Source organism: Musca domestica, unplaced genomic scaffold, assembly GCF_030504385.1.
Source record: "Musca domestica strain aabys unplaced genomic scaffold, Musca_domestica.polishedcontigs.V.1.1 29, whole genome shotgun sequence".
Classification (NCBI taxonomy): Eukaryota; Metazoa; Arthropoda; class Insecta; order Diptera; family Muscidae; genus Musca; species Musca domestica.
The window spans coordinates 10349933-10371747 of record NW_026712296.1 but is presented as its reverse complement, the minus strand read 5'-3'; the positions used below and the strand labels follow the sequence as shown (position 1 = coordinate 10371747).

The 21815-nt window shown below is 34.7% G+C and overlaps 1 protein-coding gene across 2 annotated transcripts in view; it reads right to left on the bottom strand.

Annotated features, from left to right (window-relative positions):
- The window catches only part of LOC101898634 (proton-coupled folate transporter), a 30681-nt gene extending 13059 nt beyond the window's left edge, over positions 1-17622 (bottom strand). The window contains exon 1 of one of the 2 annotated variants that reach the window (XM_059124500.1): positions 17303-17622. Coding sequence is in view for 1 of the 2 variants with exons in the window: in XM_059124499.1 (XP_058980482.1) it covers positions 2015-2035 (21 nt within the window). In the remaining variant the exon portion in view is untranslated. Of the gene's footprint in view, positions 1-2014; positions 2373-17302 lie in introns of those variants that run through there. The other variant, XM_059124499.1, reaches the window with a different exon arrangement.
- Between the last annotated feature and the right edge of the window lie 4193 nt (positions 17623-21815).

The window sequence follows — 21815 nt, the reverse complement described above, 5'->3', positions numbered from 1 at the left end:
TTATATAATAAACAGTCTGAATATTAGGTATTAATACCTATTAGGGTAAGTGTACCAATAGTCGACACTTTTAGGGTTTTCGCGTTTTCAATCATTCAAACCATTCTGAGTAGAACTTTTCAATTATTACAAAGTTAATTTAATCAGATTCGAAATTTTGTATATTTTTTGTAATAACAAACAAAGTTTAATAACTTTTTTGTTTATGCAAAATGGTCAGGCTTAATCCCATTATTCTTGTTTTCATAAAACCAACGTTTGATTGGTAGATTAAATACATTAATTAGAAGTTTTATTAAAATGTTTTTTTTTTTTTTTTGCCAGCAGTCGGCACCACTTTCTAATTGTCGGTATGACATGTTCCAAGAGTCGGTATACCGAATTTTTATACACTCAGCCATATGGCTACAGAGGGTATATATCATTTGATACCGTCAAAACGTGCCTAGTCGAAAAAAACGGTTTTAGAACCCAGGTCTCTTTGGACCAAATCCGTTTCAGAACATTTGGAGTTGATCTAGTGATGTCCGTCCGTCTGTCTGTGTGTCTGGCTGGCTGGTGCGCACAATAACTCTCGAAGGGAGTATCCGATTTGGTCCAAACTTGGTACATCGTAATATTTTTTTCAAACTTAGATCGAGTTCGGAGATGGACAATATCAGTTACCTCCTTCCTTCTGGTACCTTCTGGTATGTAAGAGTCCGATTGTCTTCAAATTTCACACATCCCATTATTTATATTAACCCCGAGGTCTGATGTTAAGATGGAATATATCGGTCCACTCCTTCTAGTACCTCCCACACAAATGGTCGATATTTCCAAAAAAAAATATAATTTTTTTTTTGCATAGAAAGGGAAACGATAATCCGATTTTGCTCCAACTTTGCAAACCCTAATATTTGCATCAATGCTAGGTCTGGTGCGAAAATTGACAATATCGGTCCACTCCTTTTGGTACCTCTCCCACAAATGGTCGAAATTTTCAAAAAAATTTTTTTTTTTTTGCACAGAAAGGGAAACGATTATCCGATTTTGCCCCAACTTTGCAAATCCAAATATTTGCATCAATGCTAGGTCAGGCGTGAAAATGGACAATATCGGTCCAGTCCTTCTGGTACCTCCCCTACAAAAGGTCGAAATTTTGAATATCCATTAAGCTCATAAAACGCGAAATTAATATCGGATTCCGTTTAGACTTGACACATCTAAAAAAATGGTAGAGATCGGACCATTCCCCCTGGTACCTCCCTCACAAAAGATCAAAGTTTTGAATAACCAAACTTTTATAAAATCCGAAATAAGCGTCATGTTATCTTTATATTTAACACATCCTATTATTTCCACTAACAAAGGATCCGTTGTGAAGGTGGGATATATCGGTCCACTCTTTCTGGTACCTTCCCTACAAAGGCTCAAAATTTTGAATATCCATGAAGCTCATAAAAAGCGAAATTGACATCCGATTCTATTCAAGACTTGGTATATACCAAAATTTCCATTAACATATCACAGTCCAAACCTAGCTCGTAGCTATATTTATATCATATTTATTTAATTCCGATACGAAATGACCAATATTGACCCATTCCTTCGGAACCTTCTGCATAAGGGGTTAAACATTTAAATAATCATAACAGAAGTCAAAATATTTTTCAATAATCGAACATTTGCTGAGGGTATTCATCTGTCGGCAAAACCGACCGATACTTTTTTACTTGTTTGAATATGGATTATCCCGTTCATGCTGAGGACCTTCATAGACAAAAATTTAATTTTTATTAGAATAAATCATCTTTTGTTAGCGATATTGTACACAAATGCCGACTACTGGAACATGCCGAACTTAGACTCACGTACTCTATATTGACTGTACTTCATATGCAAAATCTTGTCATTTCAAAATAATCAATTTCTATCCAGTTGCAAAATGAATTTGATCTTGCAGACTAAGTTTATTTATGGAGCTTAGAAATAAAACTCCCTTGATTTTTATTTATCTATTTTGTTTACTTACTCGATTCAAAAGTGGCTCCATTATTAAATATATATTTTTCTTTTGCTTAAAAAACCACCGAAACACAAAAAACCATTCAAATACATTTTGATTTAATTAAAGACAAATAAAAAATCAACCACAAAAATTCGCCGAAAACAGAGAGAGACACATTGTCAGACAGCGCACATGCTGTTAGGGAGAGGGGTATTGACAGAGGCGGAACTATTTGGCGACGACATTATTTTTATGTTAGAAATTTTTTATAATTGTTTCCAATTGTTGTTAAATAAGGGCCGATATTTGCTAAATTTCCTATTTACTTAGATTTTCGATGTATTTCGGTTTTATGTAATGTCTTTTTAAGAATCCATAGACAGACTGATAGTGGACAAATCCAATGAGGGTATATTCTGCTCTGAAGCATGTTGTCAACAATACAGTGTTGACAATATGCTTGCAAAAATGGCGATTTGCACAAAAGTATTTAGAATTTCGCTAATGAAAATATAAAAGCAGTTCACAATTCCTATTAGTTAATTGGTCTTTTCCAGAATTGCAAGAATGTAAAAGTTTTCACTATGATAACAGATTTCTCATTTATCATATCGGAGAAAATTCCAAAACTAGTAGATTCTGGAACAGGGCAAATACTTCTACCTACATTAAAGGAGACTTTCGATCTGTATAATACTAAAGTAAATGGTAGAACCGTTATGAAAACCTTTTAAACAACTCAAATATGGGTCCCCAACATTTCCTAAATAAGTACATTTAGTATTCAATACAACCAGTAGAGCTCCTGTAACCAAAAAAAGGTTATGTTGGGAATTGTGTAAAAAAATAAATATTAAAAGAGATAATATTTCAATGCCAAAGTCAAACTCGTACATTTCGTATAATTTGAAGTATTTCTACACATTAATATTTTGTATGCATTCCTTTACTTTTTTTACCATTTGTAACCTACTTTTAACAAGTTTTTCGCAAAAGCTAGCTTAAAATTTTTGCCATTCCTCCAACAAAGCATTCTTCAAATCTTCTTTGCAAAAAATGGTATGCTGGCAAATTATCGAAATAGCTCCATAAATTCTCTAGGGGGTTTTGTCTGGTCTCTGGGCTGGTATATCCATGACGCGGGGACAATTATATAGCAACCATTGAAAGCACTTTAAAATCCTTGTGTTTCGGATCATTGTCTTGATAAAAATAATAATTTTCGCCGAGGCCGATGGGCCAACTTTCCTTCAAAAAGTTAAGATCCATAGTCTCATCTATAATACCCTCAATAAAATGCAATACACCAGGTCCAGAGGCAGGAAATGAACCCCACATCATTTATTAACCACCTACCCACCATCGTGCTTCACTGTAGGCTTCACGTTTTTGGCAAGGAGCGCATCATTTGTCTTTCTCCATACATAAGGTCTGCTATCTAAAATAAAAAGGTTGAATGTGCTCGCGTTCGTCAACATCACATTATTCCAAAGTGAAAAATCTTTTGATATGTGCTGCTTGACAAATCGCAATCTTACTTCTTGATTAAGCTTACCTCAATATTTGCGAGCTTCGGTGCACTCAAAAATGGATCCTTTCAGATCTGCCGTAAAATATAGTTCTCATCATGACTTATTTTCTACACATCCATCTGTTTTGAGCCATTTTATGATGTACTGAACTGTAGATCGGCTTATATTAACAATCTCAGATATCTCACCTAGCGATTTATAGATTATAAATTTCTCACTTCAACAGTGGTTTATCCTCGTTGTCTTCCCATTTTTTATTATTTTTTAATATTTACGTCAGCAAATTACACAACACGTGGAAATTTGAGATAAATTAGCTTTTAGGGCAACGTGTACCTGTATGGCTCATCGACATAGAATTTTATGCTGATCAAGAATATATATATATGTACTTTGTGGGGCCTAAAATATATATTTCGAGGTATTAGAAACTTAATATACCCTCCATACTATAGCGGAGGCTTAAAATATTGATCTTAAGCTCGAAAAACTTTTATTATTATATAATAAACAGTCTGAATATTAGGTATTAATACCTATTAGGGTAAGTGTACCAATAGTCGACACTTTTAGGGTTTTCGCGTTTTCAATCATTCAAACCATTCTGAGTAGAACTTTTCAATTATTACAAAGTTAATTTAATCAGATTCGAAATTTTGTATATTTTTTGTAATAACAAACAAAGTTTAATAACTTTTTTGTTTATGCAAAATGGTCAGGCTTAATCCCATTATTCTTGTTTTCATAAAACCAACGTTTGATTGGTAGATTAAATACATTAATTAGAAGTTTTATTAAAATGTTTTTTTTTTTTTTTTTGCCAGCAGTCGGCACCACTTGCTAATTGTCGGTATGACATGTTCCAAGAGTCGGTATACCGAATTTTTATACACTCAGCCATATGGCTACAGAGGGTATATATCATTTGATACCGTCAAAACGTGCCTAGTCGAAAAAACGGTTTTAGAACCCAGGTCTCTTTGGACCAAATCCGTTTCAGAACATTTGGAGTTGATCTAGTGATGTCCGTCCGTCTGTCTGTGTGTCTGGCTGGCTGGTGCGCACAATAACTCTCGAAGGGAGTATCCGATTTGGTCCAAACTTGGTACATCGTAATATTTTTTTCAAACTTAGATCGAGTTCGGAGATGGACAATATCAGTTACCTCCTTCCTTCTGGTACCTTCTGGTATGTAAGAGTCCGATTGTCTTCAAATTTCACACATCCCATTATTTATATTAACCCCGAGGTCTGATGTTAAGATGGAATATATCGGTCCACTCCTTCTAGTACCTCCCACACAAATGGTCGAAATTTCCAAAAAAAAATATAATTTTTTTTTTTGCATAGAAAGGGAAACGATAATCCGATTTTGCTCCAACTTTGCAAACCCTAATATTTGCATCAATGCTAGGTCTGGTGCGAAAATTGACAATATCGGTCCACTCCTTTTGGTACCTCTCCCACAAATGGTCGAAATTTTCAAAAAAATTTTTTTTTTTTTGCACAGAAAGGGAAACGATTATTCGATTTTGCCCCAACTTTGCAAATCCAAATATTTGCATCAATGCTAGGTCAGGCGTGAAAATGGACAATATCGGTCCAGTCCTTCTGGTACCTCCCCTACAAAAGGTCGAAATTTTGAATATCCATTAAGCTCATAAAACGCGAAATTAATATCGGATTCCGTTTAGACTTGACACATCTAAAAAAATGGTAGAGATCGGACCATTCCCCCTGGTACCTCCCTCACAAAAGATCAAAGTTTTGAATAACCAAACTTTTATAAAATCCGAAATAAGCGTCATGTTATCTTTATATTTAACACATCCTATTATTTCCACTAACAAAGGATCCGTTGTGAAGGTGGGATATATCGGTCCACTCTTTCTGGTACCTTCCCTACAAAGGCTCAAAATTTTGAATATCCATGAAGCTCATAAAAAGCGAAATTGACATCCGATTCTATTCAAGACTTGGTATATACCAAAATTTCCATTAACATATCACAGTCCAAACCTAGCTCGTAGCTATATTTATATCATATTTATTTAATTCCGATACGAAATGACCAATATTGACCCATTCCTTCGGAACCTTCTGCATAAGGGGTTAAACATTTAAATAATCATAACAGAAGTCAAAATATTTTTCAATAATCGAACATTTGCTGAGGGTATTCATCTGTCGGCAAAACCGACCGATACTTTTTTACTTGTTTGAATATGGATTATCCCGTTCATGCTGAGGACCTTCATAGACAAAAATTTAATTTTTATTAGAATAAATCATCTTTTGTTAGCGATATTGTACACAAATGCCGACTACTGGAACATGCCGAACTTAGACTCACGTACTCTATATTGACTGTACTTCATATGCAAAATCTTGTCATTTCAAAATAATCAATTTCTATCCAGTTGCAAAATGAATTTGATCTTGCAGACTAAGTTTATTTATGGAGCTTAGAAATAAAACTCCCTTGATTTTTATTTATCTATTTTGTTTACTTACTCGATTCAAAAGTGGCTCCATTATTAAATATATATTTTTCTTTTGCTTAAAAAACCACCGAAACACAAAAAACCATTCAAATACATTTTGATTTAATTAAAGACAAATAAAAAATCAACCACAAAAATTCGCCGAAAACAGAGAGAGACACATTGTCAGACAGCGCACATGCTGTTAGGGAGAGGGGTATTGACAGAGGCGGAACTATTTGGCGACGACATTATTTTTATGTTAGAAATTTTTTATAATTGTTTCCAATTGTTGTTAAATAAGGGCCGATATCTGCTAAATTTCCTATTTACTTAGATTTTCGATGTATTTCGGTTTTATGTAATGTCTTTTTAAGAATCCATAGACAGACTGATAGTGGACAAATCCAATGAGGGTATATTCTGCTCTGAAGCATGTTGTCAACAATACAGTGTTGACAATATGCTTGCAAAAATGGCGATTTGCACAAAAGTATTTAGAATTTCGCTAATGAAAATATAAAAGCAGTTCACAATTCCTATTAGTTAATTGGTCTTTTCCAGAATTGCAAGAATGTAAAAGTTTTCACTATGATAACAGATTTCTCATTTATCATATCGGAGAAAATTCCAAAACTAGTAGATTCTGGAACAGGGCAAATACTTCTACCTACATTAAAGGAGACTTTCGATCTGTATAATACTAAAGTAAATGGTAGAACCGTTATGAAAACCTTTTAAACAACTCAAATATGGGTCCCCAACATTTCCTAAATAAGTACATTTAGTATTCAATACAACCAGTAGAGCTCCTGTAACCAAAAAAAGGTTATGTTGGGAATTGTGTAAAAAAATAAATATTAAAAGAGATAATATTTCAATGCCAAAGTCAAACTCGTACATTTCGTATAATTTGAAGTATTTCTACACATTAATATTTTGTATGCATTCCTTTACTTTTTTTACCATTTGTAACCTACTTTTAACAAGTTTTTCGCAAAAGCTAGCTTAAAATTTTTGCCATTCCTCCAACAAAGCATTCTTCAAATCTTCTTTGCAAAAAATGGTATGCTGGCAAATTATCGAAATAGCTCCATAAATTCTCTAGGGGGTTTTGTCTGGTCTCTGGGCTGGTATATCCATGACGCGGGGACAATTATATAGCAACCATTGAAAGCACTTTAAAATCCTTGTGTTTCGGATCATTGTCTTGATAAAAATAATAATTTTCGCCGAGGCCGATGGGCCAACTTTCCTTCAAAAAGTTAAGATCCATAGTCTCATCCATAATACCCTCAATAAAATGCAATACACCAGGTCCAGAGGCAGGAAATGAACCCCACATCATTTATTAACCACCTACCCACCATCGTGCTTCACTGTAGGCTTCACGTTTTTGGCAAGGAGCGCATCATTTGTCTTTCTCCATACATAAGGTCTGCTATCTAAAATAAAAAGGTTGAATGTGCTCGCGTTCGTCAACATCACATTATTCCAAAGTGAAAAATCTTTTGATATGTGCTGCTTGACAAATCGCAATCTTACTTCTTGATTAAGCTTACCTCAATATTTGCGAGCTTCGGTGCACTCAAAAATGGATCCTTTCAGATCTGCCGTAAAATATAGTTCTCATCATGACTTATTTTCTACACATCCATCTGTTTTGAGCCATTTTATGATGTACTGAACTGTAGATCGGCTTATATTAACAATCTCAGATATCTCACCTAGCGATTTATAGATTATAAATTTCTCACTTCAACAGTGGTTTATCCTCGTTGTCTTCCCATTTTTTATTATTTTTTAATATTTACGTCAGCAAATTACACAACACGTGGAAATTTGAGATAAATTAGCTTTTAGGGACTTCCTCAAATACTTTTTCCAACAATTTCGTGAAGTTGGACGCAGTTCGAAACAGGGTTGCTGTATAAATGTAAGCTGTGCGAGTTTAGCTTTTGCATAAAAATTTGGTGAGTTTTAGAATAAATGCCATTATTTTGGCAAATAAATAAAAACAATAAACTTTTGTTCTACGGCTGGTTCTAGTACCCTATATACTAATAACAAATACAGATATCTTCTGGTAGTGAATTTAAAAACAATCATATATTACATGAAAGAAAATTGTTTGCTAAATGTACGAGTTTTGCTTGGAGCTGCTGTATTTCGCTTCCTTCTTCATGTTACAAACAGATGGGCCGGAATCCATTAATCTTTGGGCACAACTGTTCTAGAAAAATTCTGAAAATTTGCTAAAAAGAATCTCTCGCACCGAGAATGTGCAGTCATTATAAAACGCAAAGTATGCAACACTTCAATCAACATATGTACGTTATACTAGCGTGAGAAACTGGCTCTCCCTCTCTCTTAGGTTGTCTTGTTGTGCTATAGCAAGAAACCGGTTTCTCTCTTCGCCTGACATAGTTTCTCTCGGAAAAAATAAAACAATTTAAAAGAATAAATGGGGACGGATATGATAAAACGTACCAAATATACGTAAAACTACAGCACAACAATTGCTCGGTTCCAGAACTGCAAGAATGTATAAGTTTTTACTACGATAATCGTAAATATTATAAAAAAGAGTGGACCCAATTTTCTAACAATTGGTAATAAAGTAAGTGTTTCGAAGGGAAGCAAAAAAACGAGTTCATTTTATATTTAATGACAAAAAAATCGGAAGAACCTTTCGGAAGTGTGTAATAAATAGTGAGCCGATTCGAAACATTGACCATTGAAAAGGAAAGCATTGAATGAGTTGTTACCTATGATGAGAGGATGATACCAAGCTAACAAAAAGAAGTTTGAACATTTGAAACACCTAGGGCGCCAATAGTAACGCTTGCAAAAGGCGAATATGTGCCCTATGGAAAATATTTTAAATTTTAATATCTTTGGCCCTCCACTTAAAAAGAAACACACAAGATTTGGTAAAGAATTGCAAAAAAATAACATAATAATAATAATAGGGAAGGAACTGTACTGTCAAAATACTGAATATAGGGGCGATAAGAAAACGTGAATTTATGTAGGCAATGTTCTGACTCAGGAAGTAGAGTCCATTAAGAACTCTAAACATCGAATTTTAAACAAGCCTGTTAGATGTTCGAAATACTGATTTATCGTTATATGATACTAATTATACAGTTATATGGGAACAAGTTAAAAGCAGTATGTCTGAATACCCTCCACCATTTGGAATGAACTTAGAAAAATAAATAATTAAAATTCGTTAAAAATTCTGTTAAAATCATAGAAATACCGAATTTAGCCGTTGTATTGGGGTCTATAGGAAGACGTGGACCTGCATGTGCAACTTTTGTCATAAGCCATTAGAATATTCAAATACGAAACTTGAAAAGAATCCGGTAAATAATGTACCTAAGATCATCAAAATACCGAATATTAGGAGGTAACGATATATAGAGGCTATACGAAGACGTGGGTCTGCATAGCAATTTTTTATCATAGGCTGTAGTACGAATACGAATTCTAAATACGGAATTTAAAACAACTGCGGCGAAAAATGTCCCTAAAGTCGTCAAAATATCAAATATCGGGGGGTACCGTTGTATGTGGGATATACGATATCGTGGACCTTTATAGACATTTCTCATCCAGGAGGTAAAGTGCTACATAGGATTTTTAGACAATTCCATTGAAAAATGTACCTAAAATCATCAAAATATCGAATGTAGGGATGTATCATTATATTTGGGGATATACGATAGTGTGTGTGTGTATCTATACAGACAAGACTCTTCCAGGTGGTAAAATACTCAGAAGGAACTCCTTTTGTAGATTTTCAGACAATTTCATTAAAAAAAATTGACTACAATCAACACAATACCGAATAAGTTAGGAGGGGTACCGTTCTATGGGGCTATACGATATCGTGGACCGATATAGCCCATCATCGAATTTGACCTGCCTGCAGACAAAAGACTGATCTGTGCAACATCTTAGCTTGCTATCTTTATTCGTTTTGGGTAGAGCTAAATCGTGTTAGAATTTTACGCTGATCAAGAATATATACATTGTTATGTCTAAAATTATTATTTCGATGAGTTACAAACGGAATAACGAACTTAATATACCCGCCATACTATGTATGGTGGAGGGTATAAAAAGAAAAAAATAATTATTATTATTATCGTCACCGGGAGTGGGTGGGTTTATAAATTGGTTCACGTAAAACGCCAATATCAGATAAATTATTCGTGTCTGTAAGCTTTTTTTTCACTTTATAAAATATTTTGAATTAAATAATTTTCATCATCGGAACGGCCTTCGACAAATCATTTCATTTTTTTTTTCTTAATATAAGAAAAAGTTAAAGAAAATATTAGCCCGATGACCTTCCACTAGTTGCATGCATACGATTTTCGAAGTTTTGATTTAGATTATTCTCTAATTGTTAAATTAACATTTTGCAATAAATTCTAGAGTTTTTCTCAAGTTTAAGCCAAATTCCACAACAGAAAGTAGTGGTTAATGAAGTGTAGCAAAATGTACAACTTCTGTTCACCATTTTAGCTTACCATCACTGAATTGCCGGCATTTGATGTGAGGCCACGAACAGCCTCCATCGAAAAAGTATAAACAAACCACACGTATTCTCTTTCTCTCTCGAATTTCATTTGCCATTGATTTGGCAAGAAGAGAGATAGAGTCTCTTACCACTACTATTGCATATATATTGTGAGCACTATACTCAGCATTGGTAACAAAAACAAACTTATTTTTAAAAATGCCATGTGCTTTTTCTGAAGCAACTCTGAGAATATAACGTTTTGTTGAAATCGCCTCGTGCTAGCAGAGAAAGAGCAAGGTATAAGAATACGGGTAGATGCACAATGGCATGCCAATAGTAATCTGTGTCCAATATATTAAAAAGCATTTGTAGTATTCGAATTACGTAGCACAATGTCGACGTCGGTACTTGGCGAGATTTGTATATTTTTGTTATATGCTTAAATATTGTTGTTCCTAATGATGTCGTCGGATAAGGTGAGCTGTATCGTGATTTCAACTGGTAAGCAGACGGGCATCCATAAATCGTATTAGAATTTTATGCTGATTATGAATATATACATTTTATGGAGTCTATGACGAATATTTAGAGGTGTTACAAACGGAATGACAAATTTAATATACCCTCCTTTAACAAGGTGGAGGGTCTAATACGAGGGCAATTCGGAAACGTCTTAGCCTAGCACAAAAGCGCTGTATAAACAGAAAAAAGTTAAGTGTTTTGGAAACTTCCATATCTGTTATGAACATATGGACAATGGAGACCAAATAAAAGATTGTGTTGCATTCATTATGGTAAAATAAAATAATAAAAAAAAAAAAAAAAAAAAATAAACATAACCGCATGTGGTTTGCAACACAATTTTTCTTTAATGAGAAGTAATAAAATACTTTTACAGATTTGAAAAATACATATCGACACAACCTCTGAATGTCATTGTATAAAAATGCATTTAAAAATCAACGAATTATCGCAGACAATGTTTAATTATTTTTGATATTTCAATATTAGCTACTGCTGATGCATTTAAATGCCTTTATTCTTTTACCGTTTCATTCACTAAGGCGAATTGAACATTACAACAAATTGTTTTGACATTTAATGGTGCCGCGAGCTAGGTTGATGCGATTATCTAGTAGATCTGCCTTGATATGGACCTTGCGTATTCGGGTAATACGGACGACCAAACATGTAACCATGGTGCAGATGGAAAGCATTTTGCACCGCATTTTTGCAATACCTGACATACGCCTTTAAGGTTTTGCACCACGTTTTTATGCTTTCCAAATAGATCGACCGTACAAAATATCAAAGTTGAACAAATGCAATATTGGCAGAACTTATTGTTGTTGTTTTGTCTCTTGAAAATATATAGACAATAATCTTCCAGGGGGGAAAAATAACTCAGAAACAACTCCTTGTGTGGATTTTGATATAACTCCGTTGGAAAATGTGCCTAAAATCATCAAAATGCCGAATATCCGGGGTACCGTTGTATGGGGGCTACACGATATCGTGGACCGATGTAGCCCTTCGAACTTGATATGCCTGCATACAAAAGACTGATCTGTTCAAAATTATTCCTTTTTGACTCTAGCGATATTACAACAGACGGACGGACATACAGGGTTAAATGGTCTTAGAATTTTACGCAGATCAAAAATATATATACTTTATTATATCTAAAATTATTATTTCGATGAGTTATAAACGAAATGACGAACTTAATATACCTCCATACTATATATGGTGGGAAACTAAAAAAAAATCTTCATTCAAATGAACTCAATTTTTTTTTCAATTTCCTTGCTTTTTTTGTTGGCTTGAAAATATCGACCTTGCCTATCCTTAGCGGGAAAGGGTGTGTTATTGGTGTATTGGCATTAGGTATTGGCCCTATACATTTTAACATTAATTACAGTTCAGTGAGAAATATATTTGATTGATATATTGCCCCAGTATAAATATATATTTCAATTAGTAATTTACCGGGCATTTGAGTGTCGGAAAAAAATCTGTATAAATTTCCAAATGGTTCGTCAAATCCCTAGAATGCCATTTAAGAAACAATATTTCTTTTTGGGGGACTTTGATAGCACTACTGACTGTGTTAATGTAGCTACCTGTATAATTGTTAAAAACATTTTTGAGAGTTTATACTCTTTACTGCATGGTGAAGCGTACACAAGGCATTGCACATACAAACACCCTGTAGGAATTGAAGTTATTCGTGACCTTTTGAGATTGGGTATGTACGATAACCCAATATTTTGTATAAAATATTAAAAATGTTCGATTACACAAAGGTCCAGTAAATGAGAGTGGCAAATTCTTACTGAGAACATTTAATACCTAAAAATTATTCGATATTCGGTATTATTATGTTTTAGACAATTTTTTTGACAATCAAAACACATTTTCTAGCTTGTAATGGGCTTTACCTCTGGCGCAGAACATTGTCTATATACAGTAGCTCCAAGCGAGCAAACAATTTTCTTTCATGCAATATATGATTGTTATCAAATTCGCTACCAGAAAAAACCTATATTTTTTTATTGGTGTATAAGGTACTATAACTAGCCGTAGAACAAAAGTTTACTGTTTTTATTTCTATGCAAAAGCTAAACTCGTGCAGCTTACATTTATACGGCAACCCTGTTTCGAAGTGCGTCTAACGTCACGCGATTGTTGGAAAATGTTTTTTGGGGAAGTGTAGAAAATAAGTCAAAAACGACAAATAATAAAATATTTACCTTGAGTAATGAGAAGTATTTTTTACGCAGATCAAAAAGGATTCATTTTTGAGTGCACCGAACCTAGCAAAGATTGCTGAAAAGGATTTGGTAAAAGTATGTTGTTCTCAAACAATAAAAAATATACTGCATAAGTCGAATTACAATGGAAGAAGAGCTAGACGTAAACCTCTAATCAGTAAGCGTAATCAAGAAGTAAGATTGCGATTTGTCAAGGAACTCATATCAAAAGCTTTTTAATTTTGAAAGAATGTGCTGGTCAGGGACCAGAGCAAATTCAACCTTTTTGGTTCAGATGGCAGACCTTATGTATGGGTAAAGGCAAATAAAGCGCTCCTTGACAAAAATATGAAGCGCACAGTGAAGCACGGCGGTGGCTCAGTAATGTCATGGGGTTAATTTTCTGCCTCTGGACCTGGTGTATTGCATTTTATTGAGGGTATTATGGATGAGACTATGGAACTTAACATTTTGAAAGAAAGTTTGCCACTCTGTAAGAAAAAGCTAGGCTTTGGTGAAAATTATTATTGTTATCAACACAATTATCCGAAACACAAGGCTTTTAAAGTTCGGTCAATGTCTGCTATATAATTGTCCCCGCGTCATGGACGTTTAGACATAAACCCCATAGATAATTTATGGTGCTATTTCGATGGAAAAATTCGTCAGCATACCATATTTTGCAAAGAAGATTTGAAGAATGTTTTGTTGGAAGAATGGCAAAAAATTGAAACTAGCTTTTACGAAAAACTTGTTAAAAGTATGCCAAATAAGCTACAAATGGTAAAAAGTGAAGGAATCCATTCAAAATATTAATGTCTGGTAATACTTTAAATTATACGAAATGTACGAGTTTGGCTTTGGCATTGAAATAGGATCTCTTTTAATATCTATTTTTTTACTTTAAATGAATTAAAATGTTAAGTTTTTTTTAGTGTACTAATAAAATATAAAATAAACATTTTTTTTGAATTGAGATTTTTGAAAGTTATAAGAAAAATAAGAATTTTTCTTTAGGTGTACGAGTTTCGCTTGAAGCTGCTGTAGGTCTATTTCCTATAGCATAATCGATGTAGGCCAATAAAAAGGGGTCTTCATTAGACAAGATTTTGTGTTAGTAGAAATATCGGAATGTATGAAATTTGAAGAGAATCGTATGATTGTTTCGTAATTTTTGACAATTATAGTTTTTCAAAATGTTGTCCCGTTGTGTGGCGGAGGTACCACAAGAACTTGTCCGATACATTCCATCTTCAGATTTGATATTGTGTTGATAGAAATGTTGGCAAGTTATTAATTTGAATGTAATCAGATACTCATATCGCGCTTTATGAGCTTCATGGTTATTTAAAATGTTGACCGGTTCTGGCGGAGGTACCGGAATGAGTGGTCCGGCATATTCCATCTTCACGCCTGATCTTGTGTTAATTGAAATAGTGGGATGTGCTGGGTTTAAAAGGAATTGGACTCTCATTTCACATTTTATAAGAGTTATGATTATTCTTATTATTATTATATAGATGGACATTGATGTAAGTTTGATAATAGTATTACGATGTAGCAAGTTACGATCAAACCGAATACTCCCTTCGGAAGTTATCGTGCGCACCAGCCAGACAGAGAGGCCGACGGACGGATACCCTAGATCGACTCCAAATATCCTGAAAGGTCTATAAGATCTAGGGATTGAAACTGTTTTTTCGATGAGGCTCGTTTTGGCCGTATTAAATGATATATACCCTCTATAGCCACATGACTGAGGGCATATAAGTTCTATGGACATCATTTTTGTATGAACTTCCTTCATTTCGTTCGGAAGCTAAAGTGATTTCCACAGACAGACGGACATGGCTAAATCAACATAAACTTCTCTCCGAAATGATAGATTTCATTTTTTTTTGTAATTTTTTTGAAAATCTAAGTATTTGTCGGTATTTAATATTTTTCGACTTATTTGGGGACAAGGAATAACTTTGCTGGTAATCGGGTTTGTAATAAATATTTTTCAGGGTGTTACCGTCTGTCAATCGCTATGGCTTTGAATTTATTTATAGATATTCTGCCAGATTTCAAAATAGTGATCTTATCTTTCTTTTTTTTAGCCATTAACGTGTCGAGACATTTACTTGTTGAACATAATTTAGTTATGGGCCATAAACAGTGATAAAACATCTAAAATCAGTTTACCGACAGATCTCAGACACAGACTATGTTTCCACTTCCCCAAGCAGTAGATCACATCGCAACTTTGTGTGACAACCGAGAGTGCGAAGTCATTTTATTGGCCCTACAATGTTTGCAATCTTTACAAACGAAGCGACGCACTTGAGATAAGCTTTGCCACCTTTCCTTGGGAGCAAAAGTAAAAAAAGCAGCTAAGTTCGGCCGGGCCGAACTTTTAATACCCCCACCATTTGGAAGGAACTTGAAAGATTTCAACAAATTCCGTTTAATTGATAACCTTTATACTATATATATATTATATAGCCTAACATCTCAATTCGTTCGACAGATTGTGATTAATGCGTGATTACAAAAGATACAAAGACAGACAGACAGACGGACATCGCTGAATCTTTCGCTGACCCAGAATATGTGCACTAAGCTAATATACCCTCCATACATACATAAGTTAAGCTGGGCCGAACTTTGAATATCCTCCACCATTTGAAATAAATAAAATATTATCCGAATAAATAAAATATAAAATCCGTTCAAAATTCTTTAAAATCTTAGAAATACCGAATATAACCGTTATATTGGGGTCTATACGGGATTACGGGCTGTAGTGCCAATTAGGAACTTCAAATACGAAATTTCAAACAATTTTGGTGAATATATATTGTACCTATAATCGTAAAAATACTGAACATAAGGAGGTACTGATATATGGGGCCTATACGAAGCCTGGACCTGCATAGACAATTTCCTGTCATAGACTGTACTTCCCATTACGAACTGTAAATACGAAATTTAAAATAACTCCGGTGAATAATGGCGCTAAAAACATCGAAATACCGAATATCGGTTGTATGTGGCCTCTACGATATCGTGGACATATATAGACATTTCTCTTCCAGGGGGTAAAGTACTTGGAAATAACTTCTAGTATGGATTTTTAGACAATTCCATTGAAATATGTAGCTAAAATCATGAAAATACCGAATATCGTGAACCTATATAGACAATAAATACTATTCCAGGGGGTAAAGTGCTCAGAGGGTGAGAACTGGCTACAATAATTAAAGTATCGAATATCGGGGGGTACCGTTATATGGGGGCTTTACGATATCGTGGACTTAAGTTGACAATTCTCTTCTAGGGGATAAAGTACTCACAAGGAACTCCTTGTGTAAATTTTCAGACAATTCCTCTGAAAATTTTGGCTAAAATCATCAAATTACCAAATATCGGGAGGTACCGTTACATGGGGGATATACGATATCGCAGGCCTATATAGATAATTCTCTTCCAGGGGAAAAAGTACTCATAATGAACTCCTTGTGTAGAATTTAAGACAATTCCATTGAAAAATGTGGCTACAATCATCAAAATACCGAATAACGGGGGTACCGTTATATCGAGGCCATACGATATCGTGGACCGATATAGTCCATTTTCGAACTTGGCCTGCCTGCAGACAAAAAACTGATCTGTGCAAGATTTACGTTCCTAACTTTATTCGTTTTGACTCTAGCGTGATTACAACAGACGAGCAGACTGTCGGACAGTGCTAAATCGTCTTAGATTTTTACGCTGATCAAGAATATATATACTTTGCTATGTCAAAAAATGTTTATTTCGATGAGTTACAAACGGAATGACAAAGCTAATATACCCTCCATAGAATTGTGCAGGGTAAAAAAAACAACTGCCCTTACTGTTGCAGTGTCTGCCCGATAAGAAAACACGTTATAGAAGTGAATTTGAATATCGTCGATTAGCGAATACATGTCTGGAATAGGAGGGGAGGTGTTGTGTTTCAAGATTATTGATTTCATACGTACCTGGAATTTTTGTTTTGTTTTTTATTTCTGCTGCTGTGGTCGGTAACTACTTCACAGGTATCGATGCTGATATCACTGACTTAGTCGTTGTAAATTGTTGACATTCTTTTCTTTCCGGCTACCGTCGATTAACGTCTGACTGTAAATTGTTTCTAGACATCAACATGCATACGTAGGCAAAACTGAATACTACTTTGCAATGCAATGCCAAACAAAAATATTGAATTAACTCTGTATTTAACTCCAGCCCTTTGTTAATTATGGCATTTGCAAAGCACAATTAGGCGACGAGCACGACAACATTACTCTCGTCGAGTAGAAAATAAACTAAACTAGGTTTGCTGTGGTGTATGAAACTATATAAGAGTATTTCGATTAGTTATCAGTCGAGATTATAATTTTAAGGTTAATAAGGTTAGCAACACTGATAGGACTCTATAAACATAAAAGAAATTTTGAATGATATTTTGTTTATTTGTATTTCTTGCCCATAAAGAGCACGCAAGCAAACATTGGGTCTATGTTAGCCGTATTGTTTATAGTCAAATTAAACTATAGTTTGAACAATATTTCAAAAATCGCCCAAAAATTTTAATACTAAAGTCTCCCAAAGACATAATATGCACTCCATAACAATGTTATTCGGTAAAAGGTAGCAGATACAACCTAGATATACCTTTGCCAAATTTTGTCGAGATCGATTCAGATTTTTTGATCCATTCCGTTTTTAACTCATCGAAATAATACTTTTAGACCAAACAAAGTATATTCTTAATCAGCGTAAAATTCTAAGCCGATTGAGCCCTGTCCTTCTGTTGTTATCACGCTAGAGTCAAAACAAATTAAGATAGGAAGCTATAATTTTGCACAAATCAGTCTTTTGTCTGCGGGCAGATTAAGTTCGAAGATGGGCAATATCGGTCCACGATAACGTATAGCCCCCATATAACGGTAACCCAAACGGCAGCGAAATTCGAACATACATATTCGTATTTTATGGAATATAGTATATAATTTATTATTCTTACCCGAAAGAACTCTCAACAAATTGAGGGTATAATGTTAGACCTTAGTTTATGCGGTTTGTTACAATATTTCATATTAAATGGGCTAATTTTCCTTTCATCATGATTTTAGGAATTAACTCTTTCAACACACTCACGACACTATTCTGCTCGACATGCAAAAGCATTTATCTTGAAATTTGTCGATAATGCAGTTCCATGATCAGCTTAGCAAATACAAGAACCAAACGCACAAACAACTTACATATATGTTGAAATGTGCTTTATTAACAAGGTAACACAAATACAACAAATTATTTTTTGTGAAATGCTAATAGTATTTCGTTTTCATTCGAGTATTTATTGTAATCTCTTTGCATTGTCACGTTATCGTGATTAACCTGGAATTCACAATAGATCGAATAAGCCAAGCAGTTCGAATAAACTGTAAAATGTCAACAATTAGAAAAGTAGTATGTTCGGCCAGGTCGAACTTGAATACCCTCCACTATTTGGAACGAATTTGAAATTTTTCAAACAAAAAAAAAAAAAAAATCATTAAAATACCAAATATAGGGGGTTACCGTAATATGGGGGCTATACCAAAACGTGGACCTATATAGTCCATTTTCTATAATCTGTTAAGATCTTAAAAATACCGAATGTAGCCGTTATATTAGAGTCTTAGAGTCTTATATTAGAGCAATGCAAAGGCAATTTTAGTCATAAACCATCACAATATTCAAATGCGAAACTAGAAAAAACCCGTAAAGAAAGTTTTAAAGTTGGGCGGGGCCGACTCTATGATACCCTACACCACTTTGCTAATTAAGTAGAGCTCCACATAACAATGGGAGAATTCAATCATACACGCTATGATAATAACTATAATTTAAAGTTCAAAGGACTAAATATGCCGAAGTATTTGTATCTTTTAAATTCGGAATTGCATTGCCCATTTGGTGCACAATTAATTTGAAATCGGATAAAGGTATATATGGGAGCTAAATCCAAATCTGAACCGATATCGATAAAATTTAGCAAATGTATTTCTGAGCTGTATTTGATATATTTCCCCAAATATTGTTGTTGCAGAGTGCATATTACGGTGGCGGTGGACAAAAATAACAAATCGGATGAACAATATATATGGGAGCTATAGCTTTATCTGAACCGATTTCGATAAAATTTGGCATACTTATTTCCAGGTCTAATTTGGTTGTATGTGCAAAATTCCATACTATTCGGGCTGATATTACACGTTTGGTGCACAATAAAAGGCAAATCGAACGAAGATATATATGGGAGCTATATCTAAATTTTGACCGATTATCTCCAATTTCAATAGGGTTCGTCCTTGGGCCAAACAAATGATTTGTGCAAAATTTCATCTGGTTCGGGCAATAAATGCGACCTGTACTTTGTTTACAAAAATACATGGACAGACGGACGGACGGACATGCATAAATCGACTCAGAATGTGATTCTATGCAGATCATCAAAAGGAACTATCGGTCTATCTCGTTTCCTTTTGCCTGTTACAAACAAATGCACAAAGACATAATACCCTGACCACCTTGTGGTGTAGGGTATACAAATCGGTGAACAATGTAACTAAAATCATCAAAATACCGAATATAAAGTGGTACCATTATATTGGAGCTGTACCAAAACGTGGACCTGCACAGACAATTTTCTGTCTTAGGTTGTAGCATTTGTTACGAACTTCAAATATCAGATTTGAAACCATTCCTGTGAATAATGTCGCTAAAATCATTAAAATACCGAATATGGGGGATATACGAAGACGTGGACCTGCACAGACAATTTTCTCTTATAGGATGCAGTATCCATTTTTAACTTCAAATGTCAAATTTGAAACAATTCCGGTGCAGAATGTAGTCAAAATCATCAAAATACCGAATATAGGGACGTACCCATTTACAATACCAAAAGTCCTGCAGACATGATATACATTTGAGTACAATTTTATCAACCTACTTCATGTCGTTCGGAAGCTAGAGTGATTTCCACAGATGGACGGATATAGTTAAATCGACATATAATTTTATGCTGATCAAGAATATACCGGGCGAGATGAAAAAAACTGCAACCAATTTCAGACTGCTGCCACTCGTCCGTAACAGCTCATTATATTGTTAAGCGTACAAAAGCATTTTGGTGAGAATTTTCAAGAAAAAAGTTATTCGTGATGGCATTCAAGAGTGATAGTGTGATTTCTTTATATTTGGCTGGAAAACCACAAGTGGCTATCGTTAGACCCCTTCAGCATTTAAATGTGAATAAATCTTTTGTGACTCGTACCATCGCTCGTTACCGTGATTACCATTTGGCAAATATTGAAAAATGAGCTCGGGGTAAAGCCATTGAAATTTCAAAAAGTGCACCGCAACAGAAAGAAAATAGACTCAAAAGAGCTAAAGAGTTGAATCGCTTGGTCGAAGGTGTTTTCTAGCAGTTTACAAATAAAATGATCGTGTTTACTTGCCAAAGAGGTCAGCTGCACCTTTGGTTGGCCATCAGACCTTAAGCACCGGCCATGGTGATGGTGTGGACAGCCATAATAGCCGATGGTCGCTCTCCGCTCGCATTAATCCACCGTGGCATCAGAATAAATGCCAAATATTATCGCGAAAATATTCTGGAGGATGTATTAAAGCCTTGGGGACGCAAACATTTTGGCCGCAGATCTTGGACATTCCAACAGGACTCACCACCATCGCACTCAGCACACGCACAAAGGTCACCAAACTCTCCGGATACCAATCCGTTGGAATATTGTGTCTGGAGTATTTTGTAAAGCAAGGTTGACACTAAAAAATACCAAAGTGTCGATCACCTCAAGCAAGCGCTTCGCCGGGAATGCCATAACAGAAAATATTGCAGAGCAACATTCGGGCAGGGTGTGACGGTTTCATTGTCCGTTTGAAGGTCATAATTCGTGACAAAGGTGACCAATTCGAACAAATCTAAACTTATTCTAAAATTTGATGCTATTTCCGACATTTTCTGCTTTCATTCAAAAAAAATCTATATCGGCGTCCATAGCATATGCGTGATGGTGTAATTGTACGTAATAGGTAGCACCAATTACAGTATGTACGCTACACTTATCAATGATCACGTTACAATACATGGGAATTTCTTCCAGTTCCTTCTCTATATATATCTTCCATAATTCCAATATAAACTCTTCCCCACTTGTTGTCTAACCTTTATGTCTGTGATTTTCTCTGTCATAAAATATGTGTGTCGTTTTTAATAATATGATATACGAATTTAAATTTATGACCAGTTTTGAAAACGCACACATTTCTTTCGAATAGGAAGCGAACAAGTTGCCTTTTGGTGGTCCTGGTGGAAATGAGATGCATTTGTTGGAATAAAACAGCTAATTTCCGAAAATATCTGGAAATCGTTTTGTCATTTAAAAATATATTAAATCAGCATCAAAAGTCAAAATAAAATATTCAAGACCCTGGAGACAC